Source organism: Anser cygnoides, chromosome 9, assembly GCF_040182565.1.
Source record: "Anser cygnoides isolate HZ-2024a breed goose chromosome 9, Taihu_goose_T2T_genome, whole genome shotgun sequence".
Classification (NCBI taxonomy): Eukaryota; Metazoa; Chordata; class Aves; order Anseriformes; family Anatidae; genus Anser; species Anser cygnoides.
Window position 1 is genome coordinate 24,939,898 of NC_089881.1, and position 22,024 is coordinate 24,961,921.

At 53.4% G+C, this 22,024-nt stretch overlaps 1 protein-coding gene across 8 annotated transcripts in view; it reads right to left on the minus strand.

Moving 5' to 3' along the window:
- Positions 1–11,010: 11,010 nt before the first annotated feature.
- The window catches only part of SCHIP1 (schwannomin interacting protein 1), a 138,363-nt gene continuing 127,349 nt past the window's right edge, over positions 11,011–22,024 (minus strand). For all 8 annotated transcript variants that reach the window (XM_067002732.1, XM_067002734.1, XM_067002733.1 and 5 more), the window contains 6 exons: positions 17,566–17,684; positions 14,459–14,576; positions 13,575–13,772; positions 13,331–13,454; positions 12,241–12,334; positions 11,011–11,644 (listed from right to left, as the gene is read on the minus strand). In XM_067002732.1, the coding sequence (XP_066858833.1) occupies positions 11,593–11,644; positions 12,241–12,334; positions 13,331–13,454; positions 13,575–13,772; positions 14,459–14,576; positions 17,566–17,684 (705 nt within the window). In that variant the 3' untranslated portion in view covers positions 11,011–11,592. The remainder of the gene's footprint in view (positions 11,645–12,240; positions 12,335–13,330; positions 13,455–13,574; positions 13,773–14,458; positions 14,577–17,565; positions 17,685–22,024) is intronic.

A 22,024-nucleotide genomic window follows, 5' to 3' on the forward strand; every position in this document is an offset into this window, starting at 1 on the left:
CCCAGAGAGCCCCCGTGGGCGGCCGGGGGGGTGCGGGGGGCCCCGGGGGGTGCGGGGGGCCCGGGGATGCCCGGGGGTAGCAGCGCGCCCGCCGCGTCTCTGCGCTGGGAGCAGGTGGGGCAAGGTCTGGGGGAGCCCCCCCCCGAAACCCACGCTCAGAGGGGCAGCGGGACAGCAGCCCCAGGTGGGGCAAGGTCTGGGGGAGCCCCCCCCGAAACCCACGCTCAGAGGGGCAGCGGGACAGCAGCCCCAGGTGGGGCAAGGTCTGGGGGAGCCCCCCCGAAACCCACGCTCAGAGGGGCAGCGGGACAGCAGCCCCAGGTGGGGCAAGGTCTGGGGGAGCCCCCCCCCGAAACCCACGCTCAGAGGGGCAGCGGGACAGCAGCCCCAGGTGGGGCAAGGTCTGGGGAGCCCCCCCCCGAAACCCACGCTCAGAGGGGCGGCAGCCCCAGTGTCACCGTTTTAAAGAGAATTTCCAAGGCCGCCTGTTGGATCGCCAGTGATTTCTGCACAGTCCTTCGCTGCCCAGAGGGGTTGTGTGTGTGTGTGGGGGGGTCTCCTTCTTGGAGGTATTCAGCCCCCGCGCGGATGCCGTCCTGCGTGAGGTGCTCCGGGTGACCCCGGTGGGCAGCGGGTCGGAGCAGAGCATCTCCGGAGGGCCCTTCCCAACTCAGCCGGATTTGGGGATTTGTTCTGCTCACCTGGCAGCACAGTCCTGCTGCACAAGTCCCTGCAGAGCACCCGAAGAGCGGGCGCTGAGCTCCCCGCTGTCCCACGCCGGTCTTCATCTCCCTTCCCACAACGCAAGAAGTGCGGTATGCGAAGGGGGCAGCGAGAACTGAGCCCTCCCTGCACCCCCCAGGGCGTCACAACCGCCGAGCCGCTGCTGTTCTGCTTCTTCCCACCGGCCCACCCTGGGTTGCTAACTGAAATTTACATTAAAAAAAAAAAAAAAAATCTTTTTCAGGAAAACTTCAGGAAAAAAAACAGAATTACTTCAAGTATTCGTGTGACACGTAGGTAAGCATTTCCATTTTTTATTATTAAAAATTGTAAACGACGTGGCTTTGATGAAGGTTTATACAAACCTGCCTGGGAAGTTGTTTTTTACTGACCTGCTTGGCACAGCCACCAGATGGCTTGGTGTTTAAGTGCGTGCTTACACGGCCGCTCCCAGCCTGGCCACAAGGCTGCAGAAAACGTTTTCCACCAGGACTGCCACGAAGTCCACGGGAGTTTTGCTGTTAGCTTAGAAAGGAGCGGGATGAATCAAGACTTTTTTTATTGACTTCTCAGATTCTTTTTATTTTAATTGACATCTTATTTCCCCTAAGAAGGCTGTGGTGTGTCTAGAGCCCCAGCCTGCTAGCATACCGGTGCCGTATGATTTTCCAGTTTTACTGTGTGTTTTCCATTTCTGTGCTAGTCATTAAGCTGTGGGCTGTGGTTTTAATCTTGTGTAGGAGACTTGTTTTTCTCACCACGAAGTGAAACAGACTTTGGGAATAGGCAGGCACGTTCTTGAAAAGGCACCAGTTTGGCTTTCCAGGTTTCCTTGCCCGGCTCTCCGCTGTAGCCTTGCCTTTTCGCAGACGGGGGGGGAGGTTTCTCCCGAGGTGCTGGCACAGGGCTTGGCCAACACCTTCTCGTTCGTGGCGTTCCTGGGCTGCATTTAATCGTGCAGTGCTCCACAGCACGGGGAAGTCGGTGAGAGGAGCGATGCCGAGCTCAAGGACGGGCGGGGGCTCTGCGTGCAACCACTGAACGGCATCGAGCGTGCCGCGACTGCCTCGTGGGGCTCAGAGTCCCTGCGCGGGGTGAGCAGCGCCGGGTTTTGCTGCACCAGCACAGCAAGCCCACCCCTTCGGTGTGCTTCAGCAGTTGCTGGTACAATGGGAAATATCTTAATCACAGGGATGCCGCAGCATTGCTCAGAGATATTTTTTTTTTCCCTTGGTAGAATAAGGACTAATTGAAGGTGTTGCTGCGTGTGGTGTTTTACAGCTGTTTCTCGAGTATGTGTAAAGAGCCTTGCCCAGCCGATGTGATTGTCAGCACTCGTTTGTTTTCCTATCAGGAAAATAAATTCAAGTGAAGTTTTTCACCCGAATCTGAAGCCCTCCCCACGTGGGTCTGACAGAGACCCTGTACACCTAATGCAGGTAAGAAACGTTCAATCCGGGGCAGCTCCAGCACTGGCGATGATGTTGTGCTGACCCAAACCTCCCTGGAGCAGCAATCCCACAGATACTGCTGTGGGACCCACGGGTGCTGCCTGGGGGTACCGCGGTGCAGCAGCTCTTGTTCTGCTGCTTGGGGTCGGCTGCAGGTCCAGCCTGGCCAGTTCCTGCTGCTTTTGCCTGATTTGTGCCATGTTTGTGCCCCCTGCCCAGCCACAAGTGACTGTGTGCAGAGTGCTCTTGTGCAAGGAACCAGTACCCAAAAAAGAGAAACAAGTTTGCAGACTCATGGCCTCATAGCCTCGCAGAATAGCCCGAGTTGGAAGGGAGCCACGAGGATCCTTGAGTCCAACCCCTACGTTCCTGTAAAACTGAAAAATCCACGAATCCATGTACTTCTTATTGCATATGTTGTCTTGGTCGCAGATACCCATTTTGTCAGGGGAAAGAAGGGTTATGAAGGTGGAGCAATACTTTTGTTTTTAAAGCAACAAGTATAGGGATACATCACGTATGCACTTAGCAATACAGTGCAATGATTGTGTATCAAAAAACTGTTAAAAGATCTACGAGTTTACATGAGAAACTGTAATTTCCCTGCCTTTAATTCAATCATAAGTTGCTCATGCTGAAATTAACTTCCAGAGAAAAATAGGAGCCTTTCAGGATGCTCCTGTAATCAAAACTGGGCTAAATGGTGTTCTTCACCGTGCTGCATGCAATCAAAACAATACTTTAAAATCCTATTTGAAAAAGAAAGGAAAAATAATAATAATAAAGAAACCCAATTAGAAAAAACCAAAACCCCGAGGATCTTTGCTCAGTTTAGTTTTGAGGACTGCCTATGCGAGTGATGAGAAATAGGATCTTCTCCAGCCACACTGTTCTAAAAAACTAGGAAGTTCCTGTAAATGTGCGATGACATAAGTGGTTGTGATACTAACCTTCTGTGTCAGTCCTGGCTTGCTCTCTCTCCCCTTACAAACAGGACTCGCCTCTCCGCCTCCCCCTTGCTCTCCAAGTGCTAACTAAACAAAAATCACCTTTTTTCCAGAGCTCTGGGCAGAAGGCGAGTCCCGGCTGTTGGCCGATCTTCCATTTTACTGCCTAATTCCCACCCGTTCCCGGAGACCTCACCGGCCTGGGAAGTGTTTTGGCACCAGGGGCAAGAGTTTTAGGGGCCTCCCAGTTATGTCGTGTTACTTCTGTCTCGCTGATGTGAATGTTCTTCATCAGAAGGCCAAATCCCGAGCCCTTCGCGAAGGTCGTGTCGCACGTGGACTTGTACCTTGTCTTCAGCTGGAAGAGCTGGGTTGTTTGTAGGAAAGTCCTATTTCCCGTAATTATAATTATATATAATTATGTAATAATTACGTGCCTGTATATAATTATGCAATAATTATATATATATAAGTAAAGCTGCAATAAAAATAAATCACAGCCAGGCTGGCAGTTAATTGTAGATCGCTGCTGCATAAAAAGAACTGCAAAATGCCAAGGCAGAGCCTACTCGTGTGGGACCAGACTTCTGGATGCTCTAATAAATAAAGCTAATTTTTGTACTTTTTGCAGCTCTTGGAATATGCGGGGCACTGGTCGAGGGCAACGTTTTATTGCTCCTGTGTATTTTTTGGGGGGAAGATTAATGTTCAAGTGGCTTACCAAAGTGGCTTCGCTGACAGCGAGCTTCCTTCTTGGCAGCTTTGTGTCCCCAGGGCGGCCGGCTGGGGTGGTGCACGGAGCTGATGGTGAGCACTGTGCAGACACACGGGTACACCACTGGTCGCGCTGGGGATGAGTAACTTCTCATACGCAGGTGGCAGGATTGTTCTAGGAGTGCTCTAGAAAATGGAAAAAAAAAAATGAAGAATTTTCTGAGTCGCTGCTATGAACGGTCTGGGATTCTTTCAGTCTCCGCTGAGAAGAAAAATCTGTATTAAGCTGAATGAGAGAGATCTCTTTAGTGGAAAACAAACGCAGGCCAAGCACAGAGGGGCTGAGGTGCACAGTGACTCTTGCTACCCCAAACTCTTTTCGGTTGCCCCTGCCCCTCCCCGTGGCCGGGAGCCCGGTGCCAGCCGCGGCACCTGCCCTACTCGCGCAGGGCTGTGCGGGCTCCGCATGGCGCGGGCAGCACCAGGAGCCCTCCCTGCAGAAACGGGGCTGGTGGTGTGGGTGAAACCAGTCCAGCCCTGGGGCTTTTGGTTTAAAGTTTGGCTACACGAACAGAAATAAAAGGGGCTGCGTCCGGTGAGCTGCTTGCAAGAAGAAAGCGCGCGGCGCTGGGTGCTTGCCTCTGCACGGCTTTCACTTCCTCCGCTCATCTCGCTTTCTGTTTCCACCCTCTGCCGCGTTTCTGCCCTCCCGGTGCTTTTTTCTTTCCATTCATCTGTCCCTTTTATCTTTCATCCCCGGGTGCAAAAGCTCACGCAGTTTCAGCTCTGTGGCTCTGAGCAGCCAGCCACGCAGGACGGCTGTAACCACGGAGAGGGCGAGCGCAGCCTGGCTTCCTTCTTGCGGGGTCCGCGTTCGTCAGTTCAGCTTTTTTTCCACAAAAAAGGGCTTTTCACAAAAAGCCCTGCACGTGTCCAGCAAGGACACGCCCACTCTTGAGAGCAATTCTCATGCTTACCAAGGTTTTGTCCTTCAAGCAGAACTTCTGCCCTTTGGATGTAAACTTGGAAATGAATGAAGGGATGGTGGTAAGGAAAATCAGGCGTTCGGCTGTGCTGCCTGTTAAAGCAAACCGTAAGAAGGGGCACTGAGGTTTGTTGGCCAGGTGATGCGCAGGTGCGGCACTTCTTGCATTTCCCGAAAGCAACAGGATTGCTTGAATCATGTTAGCGATGAACTCAGGCCTTCACTCTCGTCCTGAAGGAGCAGAATATGGAAGGTATCCGTGGTGCGGATGCTGGGCTGGACGGGGTGATTCAGTGCATGCGGATCCTTACCGAAATGCTCTGCCAGTCTCGTGCTGGGGGTGCCCAGGACCTCACCATGTGCTTTGGCACCAAGGCAACTATCGGAAGAAAGCAATGCCTGTCTGTAGGAGAAACCCAACATGTCTGGCAGCACATGGAAGCAGAGCGCTTTGCATTTTACTCTTATTTATATTCCAGCTTAAAAATAAGTTCAGATAAACAACTTAGACACTTGCAAACCACAGAACAAGTTTTGTCTGCCAGTTGTGTGCTGGGGGAACGGACAGCAATGGCTGAAAAATGGGCAAAAGTATTCACAGAACAGACGTGATTTTGAAATTATTTTTAACGTAGGCACACCAAGTTTTGTTTCCCTTCTTTAAGGTAATCAAAGCAACAGGAATGTCCGGATTTGCTTTGTTTAACCTCTTCGCAGCTGCACTTAAACCAGAACTCCCTCCATGTCGTCACCACGGCTCTGCCACGGAGCATCTGGGTGCAGCTGGAGCCCGGCCGCGCTGCAGAGCTCCCGGCAGCTTCGGCTGCGGCCGGCGGCTCTTTCGGGGGAAGCGGCGGTGGGAGGCGGTGGCGGGGAGGTGACGGCTGGCACCGGGACGCTGGTGGCCGGGAGCCCTTTGCCGCTTGCCGCGTGGCCGCGGTCCTGAAACCAGGAGCCCTTGGAGAGCTGTATGTGTGTGGTGGGAAGGTTTTTTTTCCTTCCTTGCTGCTTTTTTGAGCCTTCCTGAGCAGAGCGGGCTGGAAGAGGAAGCCGCTGCCGGTAAGGAGGCTCGGTGAGCGCGGTTGGCGTGGGGCAGGTCCGTGACCCTCGCGGGTCCTGTGTGTCACCTCTGGGGTGGTGCCAGGGGGAGCTGCCTGGCTGGGGACAGTGGTGAATGGTGGCACAGTCCAGGTAAATGGTGTGGCAGGAGAAAATGATGGACAGGATGGGAGGTCCCAGGGGTCTCGGGGCACAAAACCAGTGACTACAAGGAGCAAAATCAACCCTAGGGAATAAGAAGCCCTCAGTTTGCAATGCGGAGGGGGCTGGTGGCACTTCCAGGCGATGTCTCTCCCTTTGTGAAGGCACCAAGAGCATGGAGGCTTTGTTTTTGCTTACACTTACGTCTAGCTGCTAGACCTGCTTTGCAAAGAGCCAGGTCACTCTGCTGTGGGATGGGACGAGGGCAGGCTGCCAGGGTGATGCCAAGCTCAAACATAGCTATGTGTACCTGCAGGCAGCAGACAACCCGCCCTCACGGCTGCTAGCCCAAAATGAGAAGGGAGCTGGGAGTTTTCTCCGCGCGGTCCCTGTGACATTCGCACCTCCAGGAGCTGACACCTGGGAAAATTCCTACCCCCACACCTCCACATCTGCAGGCGGTTTCACGGCCGGGCCGCCGGAGAAGTGCTGAGCAGGCTGACTGGAAACGCCTGCTGCCGCGGGCCGCCGGCCCGGCCGATCCGAGCGAAACTCTGCAATTCCCTTTTTCATAAAATGCTACGTATTTCACTTTTCTTTTGAAAGCATGTTTCTTCCCCAGAATTGCCACCGTTAGGAAGCCAATGGTTAGGTGGGTACGGCGGTGACCGGCGCGGTGGCCGGCCTCTGCTGTCCGTGGCTCCAGCCAGAGACCGCAGGCCCTGGAGGCTGAGGGGAGCTCGGTGCTGTTGGCAGAGACACCAGGGTCCAGGTTTGCCACCAGATGCTGAGCTTTGGGACTGAGAAGAGGTGCTGACAGGCTGGTGGCGGCCTGAGCAGGCCCGTGGAAGACGAAGAGGCCATCGAGCCGAGCCGCAGGGCCTGCAGCCGGTGTTCCCCGCCGCCTTTGTGCTGCTCGGTGTTAGCCACGAGGAGCCGGCCCCGCATCCCGCACCGGCGTCAGGCGAAGGCCGCAGGGTCCCGCACGCATGGGTTTCGCTTTGTTTTACAATAAGAAGGAAGAGAAACTCCCCGGCGCTGGGCGTGGGCTCCTGCAGGGAAGCGAGCTCGGACCGTAAGCGCTCCCTGACGGCTTTTCCTTGGGGGGTGCCCTCCGCAAGCGGGGCTGCTCCTCCTCGGGAGCCGCACGGCAATACTTCCACACCCATCGCTCCTCTCCCTTCGAACAAGAAAACAACAGCAGCAAAAGGCCTCACACACGTGTTCTGCTGTGGTTCGCCATGCTCCCCTCACTCCCTGCACATCACCTCAGTGCCCAGGGAGATGATGTGCAGAAAGGGCCGGGCCTCCCCGGGCTGCGTGCACATCACGGTGATGCTTGTGGATGAAAAAAAAAAGGGAGAAAAAAGGGGAACCTAAATGGCAATATTTGCTTGACAGGAAGCAGCTGGCTTATAAAGCACATCTCTATTCCAAAGGACTGCTTTAATTTTGGAGGGAAGTTATCCCTGCAGCTGTCTCAAATTTAAAATAATATATATTTTATTTTATTGAGTGTAGCATTTCATGCTTTTCAAGCACAGATGAGTTTGGGACCAAGAGACGGAATTAAAACACAAAGAAAATGAAATGTTCTGTTGTGAGACCAGGTGGAGGCAAGCAAGGAATTTTGTCAGGGAGCGTAGTGATAGGACGGGGGTACTGGCTTTAAACTGAAAGAGGGAGGGATTAGATTGGGTGTAAGGAAGAAATTCTTCACTCCAAGGCTGGTGAGGAACTGGCACAGGTTGCCAGAGAAGCTGTGGCTGCCCCGTCCCTAGAAGTGTTTAAGGCCAGGTTGGATGGGGCATTGAGCAACCTGGGCTGGTGGGAGGTGTCCCTGTCCTTGGCGGAGGGGTGGAATTAGGTGGGCTTTCAGGTCCCTTCCAACCCAAACCATTCTATGATTGTATGAAAAGTCAGCGGATTTTCTACTAGCATGCAAAAAAAAAAACCAAAAACCAAACCAAACCAAAACAAAAAAAAACAAAAAAAATCCACAAATATATATACAAATATAAAGGAAATATATATTTCAATAGCTAAAAACAAGCTCTGGAATTGCCTCTGGTCGTTTCCCACTCTGTGCTGTCACTGCCCCTGCAGCAACGGGGCCCACCGGGGCCACACAAGTCCCGCAGCGGTGAAGGGCTCGTAGGGTGCCGTGTCCTAAGGCAACGGAGGGCGGCTGTGCAGTGTGTGCTTGCTTTTATCCACATGGAATTAAAACACTTGCGGTAAATAAATGACGGCCTGTCACCAAACCCCCTTTTTCCTTCAACAGCCACCGCCAGGGATGTTTTCTTCTGCTCATTCAAGACGAGGTGGGACGGGGCGATGGTGCAAAGGGCAGGTGCTGGCCACATCCGAGCTGAGGGTTGCATTTATCTGCACAGAACGTGGCCCAAGCATCTCCTGTACATAACTTGCTGGGTGTTGCTTGTGACATTTGGGGGCTCCTGCCTGAAAATCGAGATTTCCTGACGATGCCCCTGTGGGCAGGGGGGGCAATGGGGTTGTTCTGGGCACTCATGGGTGGGATGCTGGGTGCTCGTAGCCCGGGTGGGCACCGTTGCTGCTGTCAGAAGAGAAACCACCTCCTACCACCCATGCTGATGTCACCCCCTCGAAAGAAACCGTCTGACCAAGGGCTCTTTCAATCGCTTTTGGGGAATTTGGCTCCACGGTCAGAGTACTGATAATGGGAGTCCTAAGTGGAACCGTGTAAATGCCCCATTCATAGAAGGAAAGCATCAAAAAAAGCTACGTCAGGAAAAAAAAAAAGAAAACAAAATAGTCCCCACATCTCTGGAGCGCACAAGCACCCCAAATTCCCCCAGTGCAGGAAGCAGCAGCTCCCCGTGGGCGTACGGGCATCACGGCAGCCAAGGCTCCGGCAACGGACAGCCTGGTAGAGCCTCAGCATCAATGAGCTGCTACAGACAGAAAGAAACTTTCCCGACTGAGAAACAGCCCAAGGGAGGGAGTGCAGGGGAACTGAAAACACGCGGGAGACTGAAAAATTGGGAAAGGAATGGATGACGGAGTACATGTTCTGGGGAAGTCTATTTTTAGGTTTATGTTAATTAATAGGTACCCTAACATGCAAATTTAGGCAAAGACTTCAGTCCCCCCCCCGGCTTCCCAAAGGCATAGGCAAATCATCCAAACTTTTTCATTACTTCAGTGTTGAATAAACAGCAGACTGGAGTCACTGAATCGGGCTGCACCACACGGTTCGTGCAGTTTGGCTCCAGCAGCATTTGCTCGGCCACGCTCCGGCTCGGTGCCGCTGCTGCAGGGGTGGCCCCGGCCACGCACAGGAGCCGGAGGCAAATGCTGGGGCTGGGGCAGCAGCTCAGAAACCACACAACACATTTTTCTTTCAAAAACGTAATTTAATCCATTAATTCCACAGCATTGCCATCATACACACCAGCACGATACCGTAGTACACTGGACAGAGATCCAAGAAGATGCAGTTACCCAGCAATACTCTTTTTTTCTTTTTTTTTTTAAATCTTTTTCTTTGTTAAAAACCAAACCCTTAAAGATGGAAAAACCGCTGACCGTCCTCGACAGCAGGTTAGCAGAACGCGTGCGGTTCGCTTCTCGCCAGCAAGTTAAAGGCACTTATCGGGTGAGCACAACCCCGGGCTGACCAGGCTTCCTGACCCAAGTGCCCGAAAATCTGAAGCACGAGCCGGGGGGGCCGGGGGCGACGGCGGGGAGGGTGCGGGGGCGGTGGGGACCCTGCACCGTCCCCGCTCGCTGCACCCCACTGTCACGCCTCCGGGCTTTTCGGTTTTAAAGCTGAGCCCAAGCTTTTCTGCGCCCCGCGGAGGGTGGGGATTTTGGCCTCAGAGGTGAAAACACGGACGTTTTACAGAGCAGAAATACAAAACCAGCAGCCAGCTATCGCCACATGCAGGTAACAGCAGCAAGACAACCAGGAGATGCAGGGAAGCAAACACCCCCCAAACACAGGCATCTTTTTTTTTTCTGCATAGATTCCAAAAACGCAAGTGAAATGAGCGGAGTTTACGCTGCCAGCCTGCAGGCGAGCATCTTGCTGTCAGAGCGGGCTCGGAAAGCACCTCGGCGAGGCAAGGCAGCCCCAAAGGGCCCCGGACCCCAGCCCTGCAGGTCTGGCGCTCACACAACCCGGCCTGTGCCGCTTCTGAGAAAGAAGGGGAAAAAAAAAAAAAAGCGATAAATCATTTCTGTAAAACACATTTATGGCAGGGGATGGAATTCTAATGCAGCTCATGCGTTGCTGCAAACACCCCGAACAAGCCATCAGCCCAACACTTGGTTAAGAGGAATTTGTCACTGAGGAAAAAAAAATCGAAGTGCAGGCAGCGGAGCTTTCTGCTCCCGGCCACGGCCAGCCCTGGGGTGGGAGCTGGGGCCCTGCTCCGGCGCTGGGACAGAGAAATTAAGGCCGGAGACAGAGCTCCCAGCTCGCCCAGTGCCCGTCCTCCTAAAAACACGGGGGGCAGCAGAGGGGGGCACAACGGACACCACGGTGGTGGGGACGGATAGCAGACGTGAGGCCAGCCCAAAGGCAGAGGTGAGCAATAACCATATATAATACATTTAATATGCTGCTTAGATTTTTAACATAGATTTTTTTTCTTTTATTATTATTATTTCTGACACTGGTGAGTCATTTAAATATTTAGCCCAGACAATAAAATATAAAAACATCTACTGTATGTGCCTGCTGATTCTAACAATAGTCACAATATTAGGGCCCGGTGAATGTTATTATAGAAGAATATCTTAAGTCCATGTCATACATACATTATGAACTTACAAATAAATAACTCTACAAAAATCCTGTCTTCTCTCCATAGTTTTATGTGATCGGCAAAAAAGGCTCTTTCTGGTGATGGCAAATTAGGAATTGCACATTTAGTTAGACGAGTACATTACTGGTGCATCACCAAGTCAACCACTAGTCAACAAAAAGACATATCATATGAAACAATTTTTTAAATTTTTATTTTACATCTTTATACATAAAACTTCCAAGGTAACTCTTTGAATCCAACCGAATGTTAATAGCACATCTAAAAATGAATGTCAGGTAGTCAACATTCACAAAATGTTGAAAACTGATTAAAATGTACATATTACTGAAAGCTACAACTTCACTACGAGGCAGGCATGTATTTTTTGACTTGTATAGCACCGTCAAGTACAGTCTCTTTATTTAAAACTACAGTGAAGGATAAAAAAGTAGTCAATGGTAAAATATTGTTCAACTTAAAATCTCTAAGCAAACAAAAATAAAGTTAAACTACCCTCTCTTCTCATCCATGATTTATAATGTTATAAGTACTGTACATTTTCTGTAATAATATTATTAAAATGCCTGATATTTAGTGGCACGAGTAAAAAAATTAAAATAAATTAAGAAGCAGAGGCCAATCACCGGACATAAAGCTTCGGACACGACCAATGACTAACACTGATTTTCTGGTGCGCCACCGTGGACATCAGCATTTGTACAGACACAGAAGCGAAGGACAGGCGAGCTCCATCTCTGCTCTGACGGCGTCCCGGTTTACTTTGCCGGCATCTTCTCTGCCATGTGCTTCTGCTGGCTCTCGGCATGTCTGGGAGGAGGGAGAGAAGCTGCCCTGTTACTGGCGCTCAGTGGGAGGGAGGCAAACCCACACCGACAGAGGCACGGCCACAGCCGCGCCGCTCTGGCAGCGCTTCCCGAGGAAATGCAGCCCCGAGCGAGGCCACGGGCGGGCTGGCCCGGCTGCTCCAGGTCAGGAAGGGAACGCTTCCCCCGCCAGGAAACACCTTCCCCGCGGGGTCTGCTTCAGCCTCGGGCACTTCCTCCCCTTCCGCAGGGAACTGAGGCGTCCCCGGCCGCAAACAATGCCAGGATGCGGCACCGCCACCACGGCGCTGACCGGGCTGCCAAATTCCTCTGCTTACTGAACCCCCGCTCACTGCACTTTGGAAGCAAAGTGTTTTTCCAAAGCACAGGAGACACCTATGCAGGATCAAGCCTGCTGTTCTGGCGCTCGTCTCCCTGCAGCTCCTGCTTGTGTGGGATTTTGTCCCACAAACCCTGAGTGCTTTGTCACCGCCAGCCCAAAACCTCTAGGACTGAAACTCTGCTAAAAGAAGCTCCGTCCGTGTTGCCACCAGGGAGCCAGGTCCCGAGTGAAGGGAAACACATGCAGGCCCCCCTCACCTGGTCAGGTCCTCGATGTCCACCAGCATCGCGTCCTGCTCCGTGTGCAGCTCATCCCGGATGAGCAGCAGCTGCACCAGCTCCTCGTTCAAGCCTGGGGCCGGAGAGAAAGGCGGGGAGTTGGTGCTGTACCCGGGGGCAAGCTTGTAATATTGTAATTGAATAAATTTCTTGGTGCTTCTGGGGCTCGAACCCCGGTGCTACATCTTCTGTGTATTCATGGGGAAGAGTTCTGAGCAATAAAAACTGCAGCAAGCATCCAGCCTGGGGATATTTAGGCACCACTTGCACCCCGGGCAGCATCCCTGCCTGTGGTGTGAACATGGGAAGAGGAGCGGCCACTGCTGCCCGCCTGCAGGCAGAAACCAGGGGCAGTCACCGAGCAGCTCAACATCCCTAGCAGAGGGCTGCGAGGCTGCCAGGAGGGATGCTAATTAACGAACGGGAGCAATTACAGAGCAGCAAGGGAGCCCAATAAACATTTTTTTCATTTTTTTTGACCTACAGCCACCAGAGAAGTTTCCTCCAAGATTAATTAATCGTTGGCACTGGAAGGTGGAGATGCCTGGGGGAAAAACCCTGGATCCTTTGGAGAGAGCAAAGACAGACAAGGAGGCAAACGCAAGGCCCCATGAAACATGTTAACTCGCTGCAAGCTGCCTGAGCAGCACGTTCACCAGAGTCTACGTGCCCAGGCTGCCTACTAGACTGGAGTTTCCCCCCTTGTGGATGTTCCTGATGCCACAGCACAGCGTCATAGGAAAACGCAGCCATAAAGCCGCATAAAGCCATAGAACTGGCAGCATCTTCCAGATGTCCCAAGACTATTTTTACCTGACAGGGTTTTGAGTTACAAACGATGCGTCAGGTGCTGGAGCAGTGCTGCCACCACCATCCCTACGTTACAGAGCACTCGAGTGCTTTGTGGAAAAAAAACAGAAGGGAAAAAGGAGCCAAATCTGGCAAAAAATCCACCTCCAGCTTCTGCAGTGCAGCTCGTATTTGTGCTACTGTAGATTTACCAACATTTTTATGTACACCCAGAAGTAGACAGGACATGCCAAAGAAGAATTAAACAAGTACCACTTACTTTCTATCTGCGAGTGGAGATCATTGACGATCACTTGTAGCTGCCCGATAGTCATGTCTCTCAAATCAGTGGGTTTTAAGCTTCTCTTCATCAGGCATTCGCTTATATGAGGCATATGTGGCAGCTGGAAATAAAGTTTCAACTCTTTAATTATTTCCCTGAATTATTTGTAATTGTTTTTATTTGTAATTATTTACGATAAAGCCAGAGGAGCAATGGGCAGCGGTCCCAGCCCTGCACTTACAAGATCGGCTACCGGAGATTTCTTCCTGTTCTGCTTTTCCACCTCCACCTGCATTTTGGCCATGGGCTTTGCCATAGCCAAGGCCATTTTGGCTTCGGCTTGGAGTTTCTTTTGTCTGGTGAGAAAATCCATGTCATCGAGGGACTCGGACTCCTCCTCGGTCGTGTCTCTGTCGGAGTAGGAAGAGCTCTGCTTGCTCTAGGGAAGCAGACACGCAGCCGTTACAGCCCGGCACCACCACCGCCGCCGCCAGCGGGGACAGAGCAAAGCATTTGGCTTGCACCTTATCGCCTTTTGGTACACTCACAAATGGTATGATTTCTACAGACAAGGTGAAACATACATTTTTTTTTAAAAATTATTATTTTTTTAAATTAAATCTGCAAGATTATTTTTAAAAACCAAACAGTGATTTTGCCTCCTTTGAGTACCAGCGGCAGCTTGAGCACATGAAATTCAAAGGAGAGCCAAGCAGATCAATAGGTGTTTAGAGGACGGGCTGGTTAAGCTGGAGGAAAGCCTAGCACATGTCTGGGGCCTCTGTGTTATATTCGCAGAGGAAAAGAAGAGAGGAAAGCTGGTGGGAGCTGATATGGCTTCGAATCCATTACTGCCCGGGCAATTATCAGACCCATGGAGAAAGGAGGGCAGAGAAGGGACACTGCCCACGGAGGAGGCTGGTGTCTGCAGCAGGTCTCTGCTACGCAGGGGCAATGTGCTATCTGCCTCTCAGCACCTTCCATTTCTTTTATTGACGACTGAAGATGCTGCTCTGGGGTTTAGCGCTGCAGTTTTAATAGGCTCAGCTCTCCACGGGTTCCCCTTAGGGACGGCGTTAAGGTTTTTGTGCCCTACACCCCTGCGAGAGGCGCTCCCAGACCTACCATGGGCGACAAAGGCGTGTCCAGGCTGGTCTCTGTCTTGCTGTCATCAGCGTCGCTGTCCTTGTCGCTGCCGCTGTCGTTCACGAAGCAGATCTGCAGGTTCATCCCGCTTTGGAGCCTGCAGGGGAAGGAGAGGTGTCAACTCGGGGATGGGGACGGGGACAGGAATGGGGCTGGACACTGTGCTGGGATCCTGCGCTTCTCCCCACCGTGTCGACAAGGCCTGCAGGCGAGGTGCTGCAGCACCGGCAGCTGCAGGCCCTGCTTGCCTGATTTTGCATTGACCTAAGAAAAATACAACCACTTGCACATTTTTTCCCTACGAAGACGGTCCCAGAGCTATTATTTGATGTGGAAACACACCCTTTTACCTCAACTCTCACGCGCTGAGAGGAACAACCTCGGTGCCAGGCTGCGGCCCAATGCAGCTGCCTCTCCCCCGTGGCCATGCCCCGCGGAGGACCAGCAGCACAGCGATGCCCTGCTCGGCCCCGAGCAGCCCCAAAGCCCCACCAGCAGCAGACCAGGGCCAAATGCTGGTGCCGATGGGGACAGGTCCCAGGCAGGCTGCCTCCTCTGAGCCAGGCCAGCGTTTCTAAGGGGCATCCCCCAAGGGACTGAAAACGCCCGGCTCCACAACGATACAAAGCCTCTACCACCATCTATTGATGAACTTCAGAACTGCCGAGATACCGCAGAGCTTCGTCATCGCGGGCGGCCTTTAATACACGATAACGTGGGATGACCAAAATGATTTATTTAGGAGGGTAATAAGCCTGTTCGTGGCCAAGAGGCACTGCTGCACCGCACGGCTGCTTCTACGGCTGAAACCTTCCCGGCTTTTGCTCAAATAACCACAGTTAGCGATCAGCTCCTAAGTGAGAGGGAGAAGGGAAGCAGCACAGCCCTAACCCTGCTGCTGAGCAAGGCAAGGGCAGGAGGGAGGTGGGGAGACACCCCTGTCACCCAGCGCAGCCGCCCGAATCCCAGACGATTTCACTCCCGCTACCCTTCGCGTTACGAGCTGTGCTATTGCAATTATTTCCAGCTCATCGATGACCACATTCAGCAGCCTCAGGCCAAGCATCGACCCCTCCGGAGCCAGCACCGGCCCTGCTGAGTGCAGGCGGTCTGCTCCCAGTTCAGCCATTCCCACAGGTCGCCATCCCAGTCAGGCCCGTGCCGCCGACTGGCCGGGGCAGGTTTGGAGCAGCAGCCGTGGTGCACCGAGAACCGGGTGAAACCACTTCACCTGGTGCCTCTGGTCAGATAAACATCTCGTAGTGACTCCTTTTACAAAACCGTATTTGCGAAGCCCCACACTGGCGTTCATGGGGCACAGCAGCCGACGACTGCGATTATCAGCCTTCCCGCTGCGTGTCCCGGGCACCCGACGGCAGGGCCGGGCCCATTTGCCTCCTACAGATCCCGCTCAGTCTTTGCTCTTATTCCAAATTCATATTAAAAAATATACCCAGGAGGCAGAGGTTTCTGGGGTCAGCACCACCAGGCCCCACCACCACGTGCCTAAGATGGGGCAGGCCCACGCACAAGCTCTGCAACAAGGGGGATTATATGGGTACTTACAGGCAGCAAACTCCAATTTTATATTTGATGTAGTGGTATTTTTTATTCATCATCACTATACGATAGCATTAATAATTACGCACAAGCTTTTAAGCCAGGCTAAATACATGTGGGTACCCAGGACGGGGAGCAGGATGCTGCCTTCGGCTTGGCTTAAAACTGCTTCACGCAGAAAGGGGAGAGCAAGTGCAAAACGGGGCCTGCGGGATGCCTGCGTGTCAAGAGCGTGACCTAAATGCCCAAACCACACGTCTCCTAGCAGAGAGGCAGACGAGGCACCTCTGGGAGCACGGGAGCGGTAGAAACAGGATGCTGGCCGTGTTGTAAAAAGCCTGGATTAAAGCGGTGAGCAGCTGGGAGGCAGCGACCGGCCTGGAAGAGGGTGCTGCAGTGCGTGGCTGCGCCCTGTGCTTGCCTCGTGGTACTGGGACAAGGACTGGGAGCACCACGTGGAGGTACAGGGACTGCCACCCCCCTCACATCCCGCCTGTGTCCATGTGGCACCCGAAACATGGCCCACGGGAAGCCGAGCGGTGCCAGCCCCTTCTCCGGGAGCAGGTCAGCCTCTGCTGGTTCTGAAAGCCTGCAGGTGTCCTGACACGTGCCGCGTGTACCAGCGCTTCGCCTGGACTATAAATACTAACAAAATGCCAAAGCACTCAGGTACACCCGGTATTTTCTCAGGGCACAGCTGCCAAACCCTGCTGCGCAGTGTTAATTAGACCTGCACCATAATTACGAGGTAGTGGTTACTGGTTTAGCTGTAACTACGCAGCGCACCACAGCTTTCCCTTTCAGATGCCTTGCGGCTCAGTCGAATTTTGCGATTGCACACCTCTCTGCTGTACTAGCAGCATTCCTGCTGCTTTTATGCCTCTCCCGGCTTTTTTCCTGGCCATGCCGAGGCATGGGACCCAAGCGTGGGAAGCTTTCCAAGAGCTGTGGGCCCCCCTCCGGCAGCCGAACACGTCCAGGCCCTCCCCGGCACACCTGGGGCCTGTCCCCATCACGCCACGTCTCACAAGCCCCCAAGGCTGCTGCCCGGGCCAGGACCACGCTGCCGCTCTGCTCCCCGCACGCTCGTTTCCCCAAATTTCTTGGCTGGAAAGCCGGAGACCTTGCCGTATCCCAGGGGCAACACTGACGACACACGCTGCAGGTATTTCAGGAGGCAGCTGAAGGTAAATTCAGCAAAGGAGAAGAAGCTCCACCAATACGCTACCACCAGGGTAATTATCAGAGAGAGATCCACTTCTAGCAGGCTGCCACCTCCCGAACCACCCAAGGGAGATGTGTTTTCACAACCGAGTGTTTTTTTTTTTTTCATGAGCTTTCACCAAGCTAACCCAGGAATAACTACCAAGCCCCTCCTGCTTCGGGCATGCACGTCTTCCACTACGACATTCAAATTCTGAGGACTTCGCAGCTCAACTCAGAGACTCCCGTGGCAAACCCCGCTACCCGGCCCTTCTCCCGGCCCCAGCCCCGGCTCCCCCCACCATCACCCGCGCCCCACGTACCGGGAGGAGAGGCTGGGCTTGCCGCTCTTGCTGCAGCTGGTGTACAGTCCCGGGCCATCGTCGAAGAAGCTGCCGAGCGCCAACTTCTGCCTGATGGACTCGCGCTCATTCTTCTGCGCCTGCGAGGGAAGGAGCGCGGGGCAGCGTGAGGCGGGCGGCGGGGTCACCGTGCCCAGCGGGACGCGGCCAGGCCCGTGCACAAGGGGGCTCAGCACCCGGGGAGCCTTCCTGATGCACGTCTGCGCTTATATCTGCTGAGATCTGGGGGTACACACAGCCACCGAGGCCGTGCTGCCACCAGCAGTGCCTCCACTTCCCCCAGCGGCACCTTCCGAAATTACACGGCCCCCTGGGCAACCGATGTGCAGGGGGGTTTTTAACCTTTGCCATCAAATTATCCATGGCTTTAAAAATGCATTCACACGTATGCGTACCTGGGATAAAGTCAGGCTACACAACGATTTACAAGGAATCACCCATCGATGGCTACGGAGAGGGCGGTGTGAGTAATCGGCGTGCGACAGATGAGAATCACGGATCCACGCCCAAATTAACAGCACTACCGCACCGGGGGCTGCCGGCAACGGATTATGCGCCGATGCTGGCAACGACTTCTTAAAAGAAGGCGAATAATTGGCAGAAGGAACTTTTGGGAGCCCTGAAACGTTTCATTGCAAAGTAACACAGAACAACTCCTCAGGGATACCCAACGGCAGAAGACGTGCCAGGCAGGCACGGACCGCACTCCATGCTGCTAGCATAGACGTGCCTCCCGTATTTTACCCGACTAAAACAAAGTATCTTTATCTGACAGAAGGAAGTGACACGGAATGAAATGCGAATTATTAGCTAAAAATAGCTAATCATTTAATGTGACTCCAGTACCGGCCGCCTATCTTACAGCAGCACACTGCCCGTTACACTGCCAAGCCCTTACCAACACACACGCTTCATCTGTAACCTAACTCCTCTTTCACCTCTACAAATAACTTAAAATATTAAAAGTAACCCCCATGGCATCAAGGGGTACTGAATTTCCCACGTTCAGCTCCTGTTCTTGGAAGTTACGCCTAGATATATATATTTTTTTATGTTGTTTTTTAAGCTTTCAGCAGCCAACAATCCCGAACTGAGTCGCCTTTCGAGGAAACACAGCCAGCCCTGCTGGCGGTAGCAGCACAGAGACAACAGTACCGATCGACCAGAGACAACGCTTGAAGAACATAAAGCAAACACCCTCAAATGATTTTTTTTTTGTTTTGTTCCCCATGCAAACCACCGTGTAGTGAAGATGCTCCCGGCCCGGCAGCCTGCCAGCCCTCGGGGAACTCGGGAGAGGAGCCGCTGTTTCGAGGAGCAACCAAGGAGAGACGAAGCAACACGACGTACCGCAGGGGGAACGGGTTTTTCAGCGGAGCAAGGGCAGGGCGGGGGCTGCCCACGCGTGTCCCTCGTGCTGCCCATCGCGGCCCCCCGGCCACACGCGAGCTGGGCTGGGAGCAGCACCGGTAAACGTACACCCTGCAGACTCCCTGCTTCAGAAAGAGCTTACTAACGCCCCGGCTCCGAGCTCAGCTGCTTCCGAGTGCCAGATGCATCCCCGGGTACGTCCCCAAGGCACGTTAATATTTCATGAAAGCACGGATACTCCTCCTCCCCCCTTCTGCCACGGAGGCGATCCTCGCCCTTACCCCCCCATCTGCCTCTTTTCCATGCCCATTCTCGTCTCGCCCAGACACTGGGAGCCAGAGCCGCCTCCACGGGCTGCTGGTGGACAGAGGACCCCATCCCATCCCATCCCATCCCATCCCATCCCATCCCATCCCATCCCATCCCATCCCATCCCATCCCATCCCACCCCATCCCACCCCATCCCACCCCACCCTCCACCCCTCAGCACGCGCAGAAAATCGCTGTTTTGCATTAAAACACGCAGATCTACAGAGCGCTCTCACGCATTTTTCCCCCTTCAGCCGGTGCTCTCTCTCCAGAGCTTTTATAATTTTGCTCCGTGTCCCGAGGAGGCTGCAGCTGCTCCCCGTTTGACATCTGTACATTTAATCAATGTGCAATTTGTTTTCTCTTCCAGGCCATTACTGAGGATACTAAATAACAGTATTCCCAGTACCGAACTCAGCGTCTCCCATTTTATAAAACAGACACAGGATAATGACCATAAAGAAATCGAGAGCCCTATTTGTTATTATAAAGTAGGGAACAGTTACTAAGAAATATAATATGCCTGAGGGAACTGAACTTTATGCTTTAGACAAATTACCCACCAGCTGCATTATACATCCTGAGCGGAGCGCCGAAAACTGGAAATTGAGAAGGAAAATTGCATGTGGGTTTTTTTTTTTTTGACTATCAAACATACCCACTTTGTATATAAAAAATAATGCATTGAATAAAATGTAAAGGTACTAGCAAGGAAAATATAAAACCGCGTTATTTAAATATGCACTTTGACACTGAAACGAAAAATACACGTGTTTCCAAACGGGGGGCCCGCCGTGTCGCTGAAGGCTGCTCTGTTAGCCTGTGGTTTTTACGGGACGAGGCAGAATTCCTGCTTCCCCACGCCGGTGGGTGAGGTCCCCAAGGCAGGTGGGAGCATCTCCACGAGAGGTGCGGCGCTGCGCAGCCCCCACGAGATGAAGGCAACTCGCCGGGAGAAGCTGAGGCTGCTCAGGAAGGCAGGAGCGCGGGCTCAGCAGCGCCAGACGCTGCAATTATTGCCGCTCGCACGTCTGCTGCAATTTTCTCTCCGCTCTTTGCTGACGATGCAGTGCGATTTGGGCTCTACATCACCGCTCCGCTCCGCTCCACATGCGCCCGCCCCGACGCATCGCGGCGCCCCGGCCCCCGGCTCATCCTCGCGGCGAGGCCATTGCGTTCCTTGGAGAGAGCCACCCTCAGGACAGCCAGTGGGGAAAAAGATTTAAAATATATATATTTTTTTTTAAAAAAAAAGTTGCTGGGTTGATAAACAGGAAAAAAAAATCTGATAGGAAGCTGATGCGATAAAAAAATCTGGAAAGCTGTGAATTTATGGGGACTTCACACCTTCACGCCGTGTTGGAAAGCTGGGAGCTCCGTAGCTCTGAGCTGGCACCTGCAGTGACGCTGTGGGACGCGGGCCCTGAGGACACAAATTGGGACAGAAGCCTCGGGGCGCCCTGCGGCCGGCAGCACCGTGGCACCCTCCTGACGCTGCCAGGGTCCCTCCCTGCCGTCCTGCGCGGGCCGCGTCTCGGCCCTTTCAATTTTAATCGCTTTTATAACAACCGGTGGCCTCGGCCTCCATCCCGCCTGGGACACCGGGAGATTTTTCGCTGCTTTCTGCCCGCAGCCGTGTGCCTGTCCCAGCACCCTGCTGCCTCCCGCAGCTCCTCCGGTGCGAGGGCCGCGTGGCGGGGGCCGAGTGCCGCCCCGTTCCTCAGCGTTAGGCCGCTACGGCTGCCTGACCCATTTTAGCTCTTCCTGACCCATTTTTTAATATATTTCTCCTGCACATGCAATCGGTGAGCACGGGAATTTCCAACGCTCGGCTTACACAGACGTTCATGCCTATCTACCCGTAGGCATGGCGTGTTGATTTAAATGCGGAGGCACCGATAAAATCCCGCCCTTGACCAAGCCCCCGAATTTGTCCGACGTGTGCCTGCCTCCCACACAAGCCCTGTCCCGCGGGGCGCATCGAGGCGATCCCAACGGGATTTCTGTGTTTTCTGGGAAGACGAGAGAAGCCCGCCCCGTATCCCTCAGGCTGTATTATTTATGTCCCTCGAGAAGCAGCAACGGGGCCGCTCTGTTCGTCCACCCCGCTTGGCTGGCTTACTTAGCACGCAGGCCGCTGTATTAGCGGCCTTCACTCATCGCGGACGTCCCCCAAAATAGCAGGCAAGAGCACGCACGAAATATTTATCCGCGATTCAGGTGTAGCAGCACTTTGCCGGGCTCCACCATCGCGCTTCGGGACCATCCACCTTCAGCGGCGGCTGGCGGGGACGTTTCTGGGGCTGGGCTGATCGATACAAGCCAGGGACGAGCGCAGGCAGGGGCCGTTAGCACGCTGCCCAAAATGTTTAGAAGGAAAGAGCCACGCAGCAAATACCAAGCTGATGGACGCCGTAAATATCCAGGCAGGACCAAGCGCCTGCAGGGCAGTGCCACTCCTGTCCGACCGAGGGGTTAAAAGGGATTTGTGAAGGTGGGGGACCTCAGGGGACATCAGGGGACATCAGGGGACATCGCCCCACCAGCCCAGGGCTGCCTGGTCCCCACGGGAGCGCCAGGCACAGCCAGGCCACGGACGCTATTTTTTGCCGGGGTCTGTCATTACCAGACATGGACAATTACTATATTTAAAGTCCCAGGCCCATACACGGGGCCTTTTTTTATCTCAGTGAAGTACAAAGGCTATGATTGGATTTACCGACAGAAATTGTAATTATAC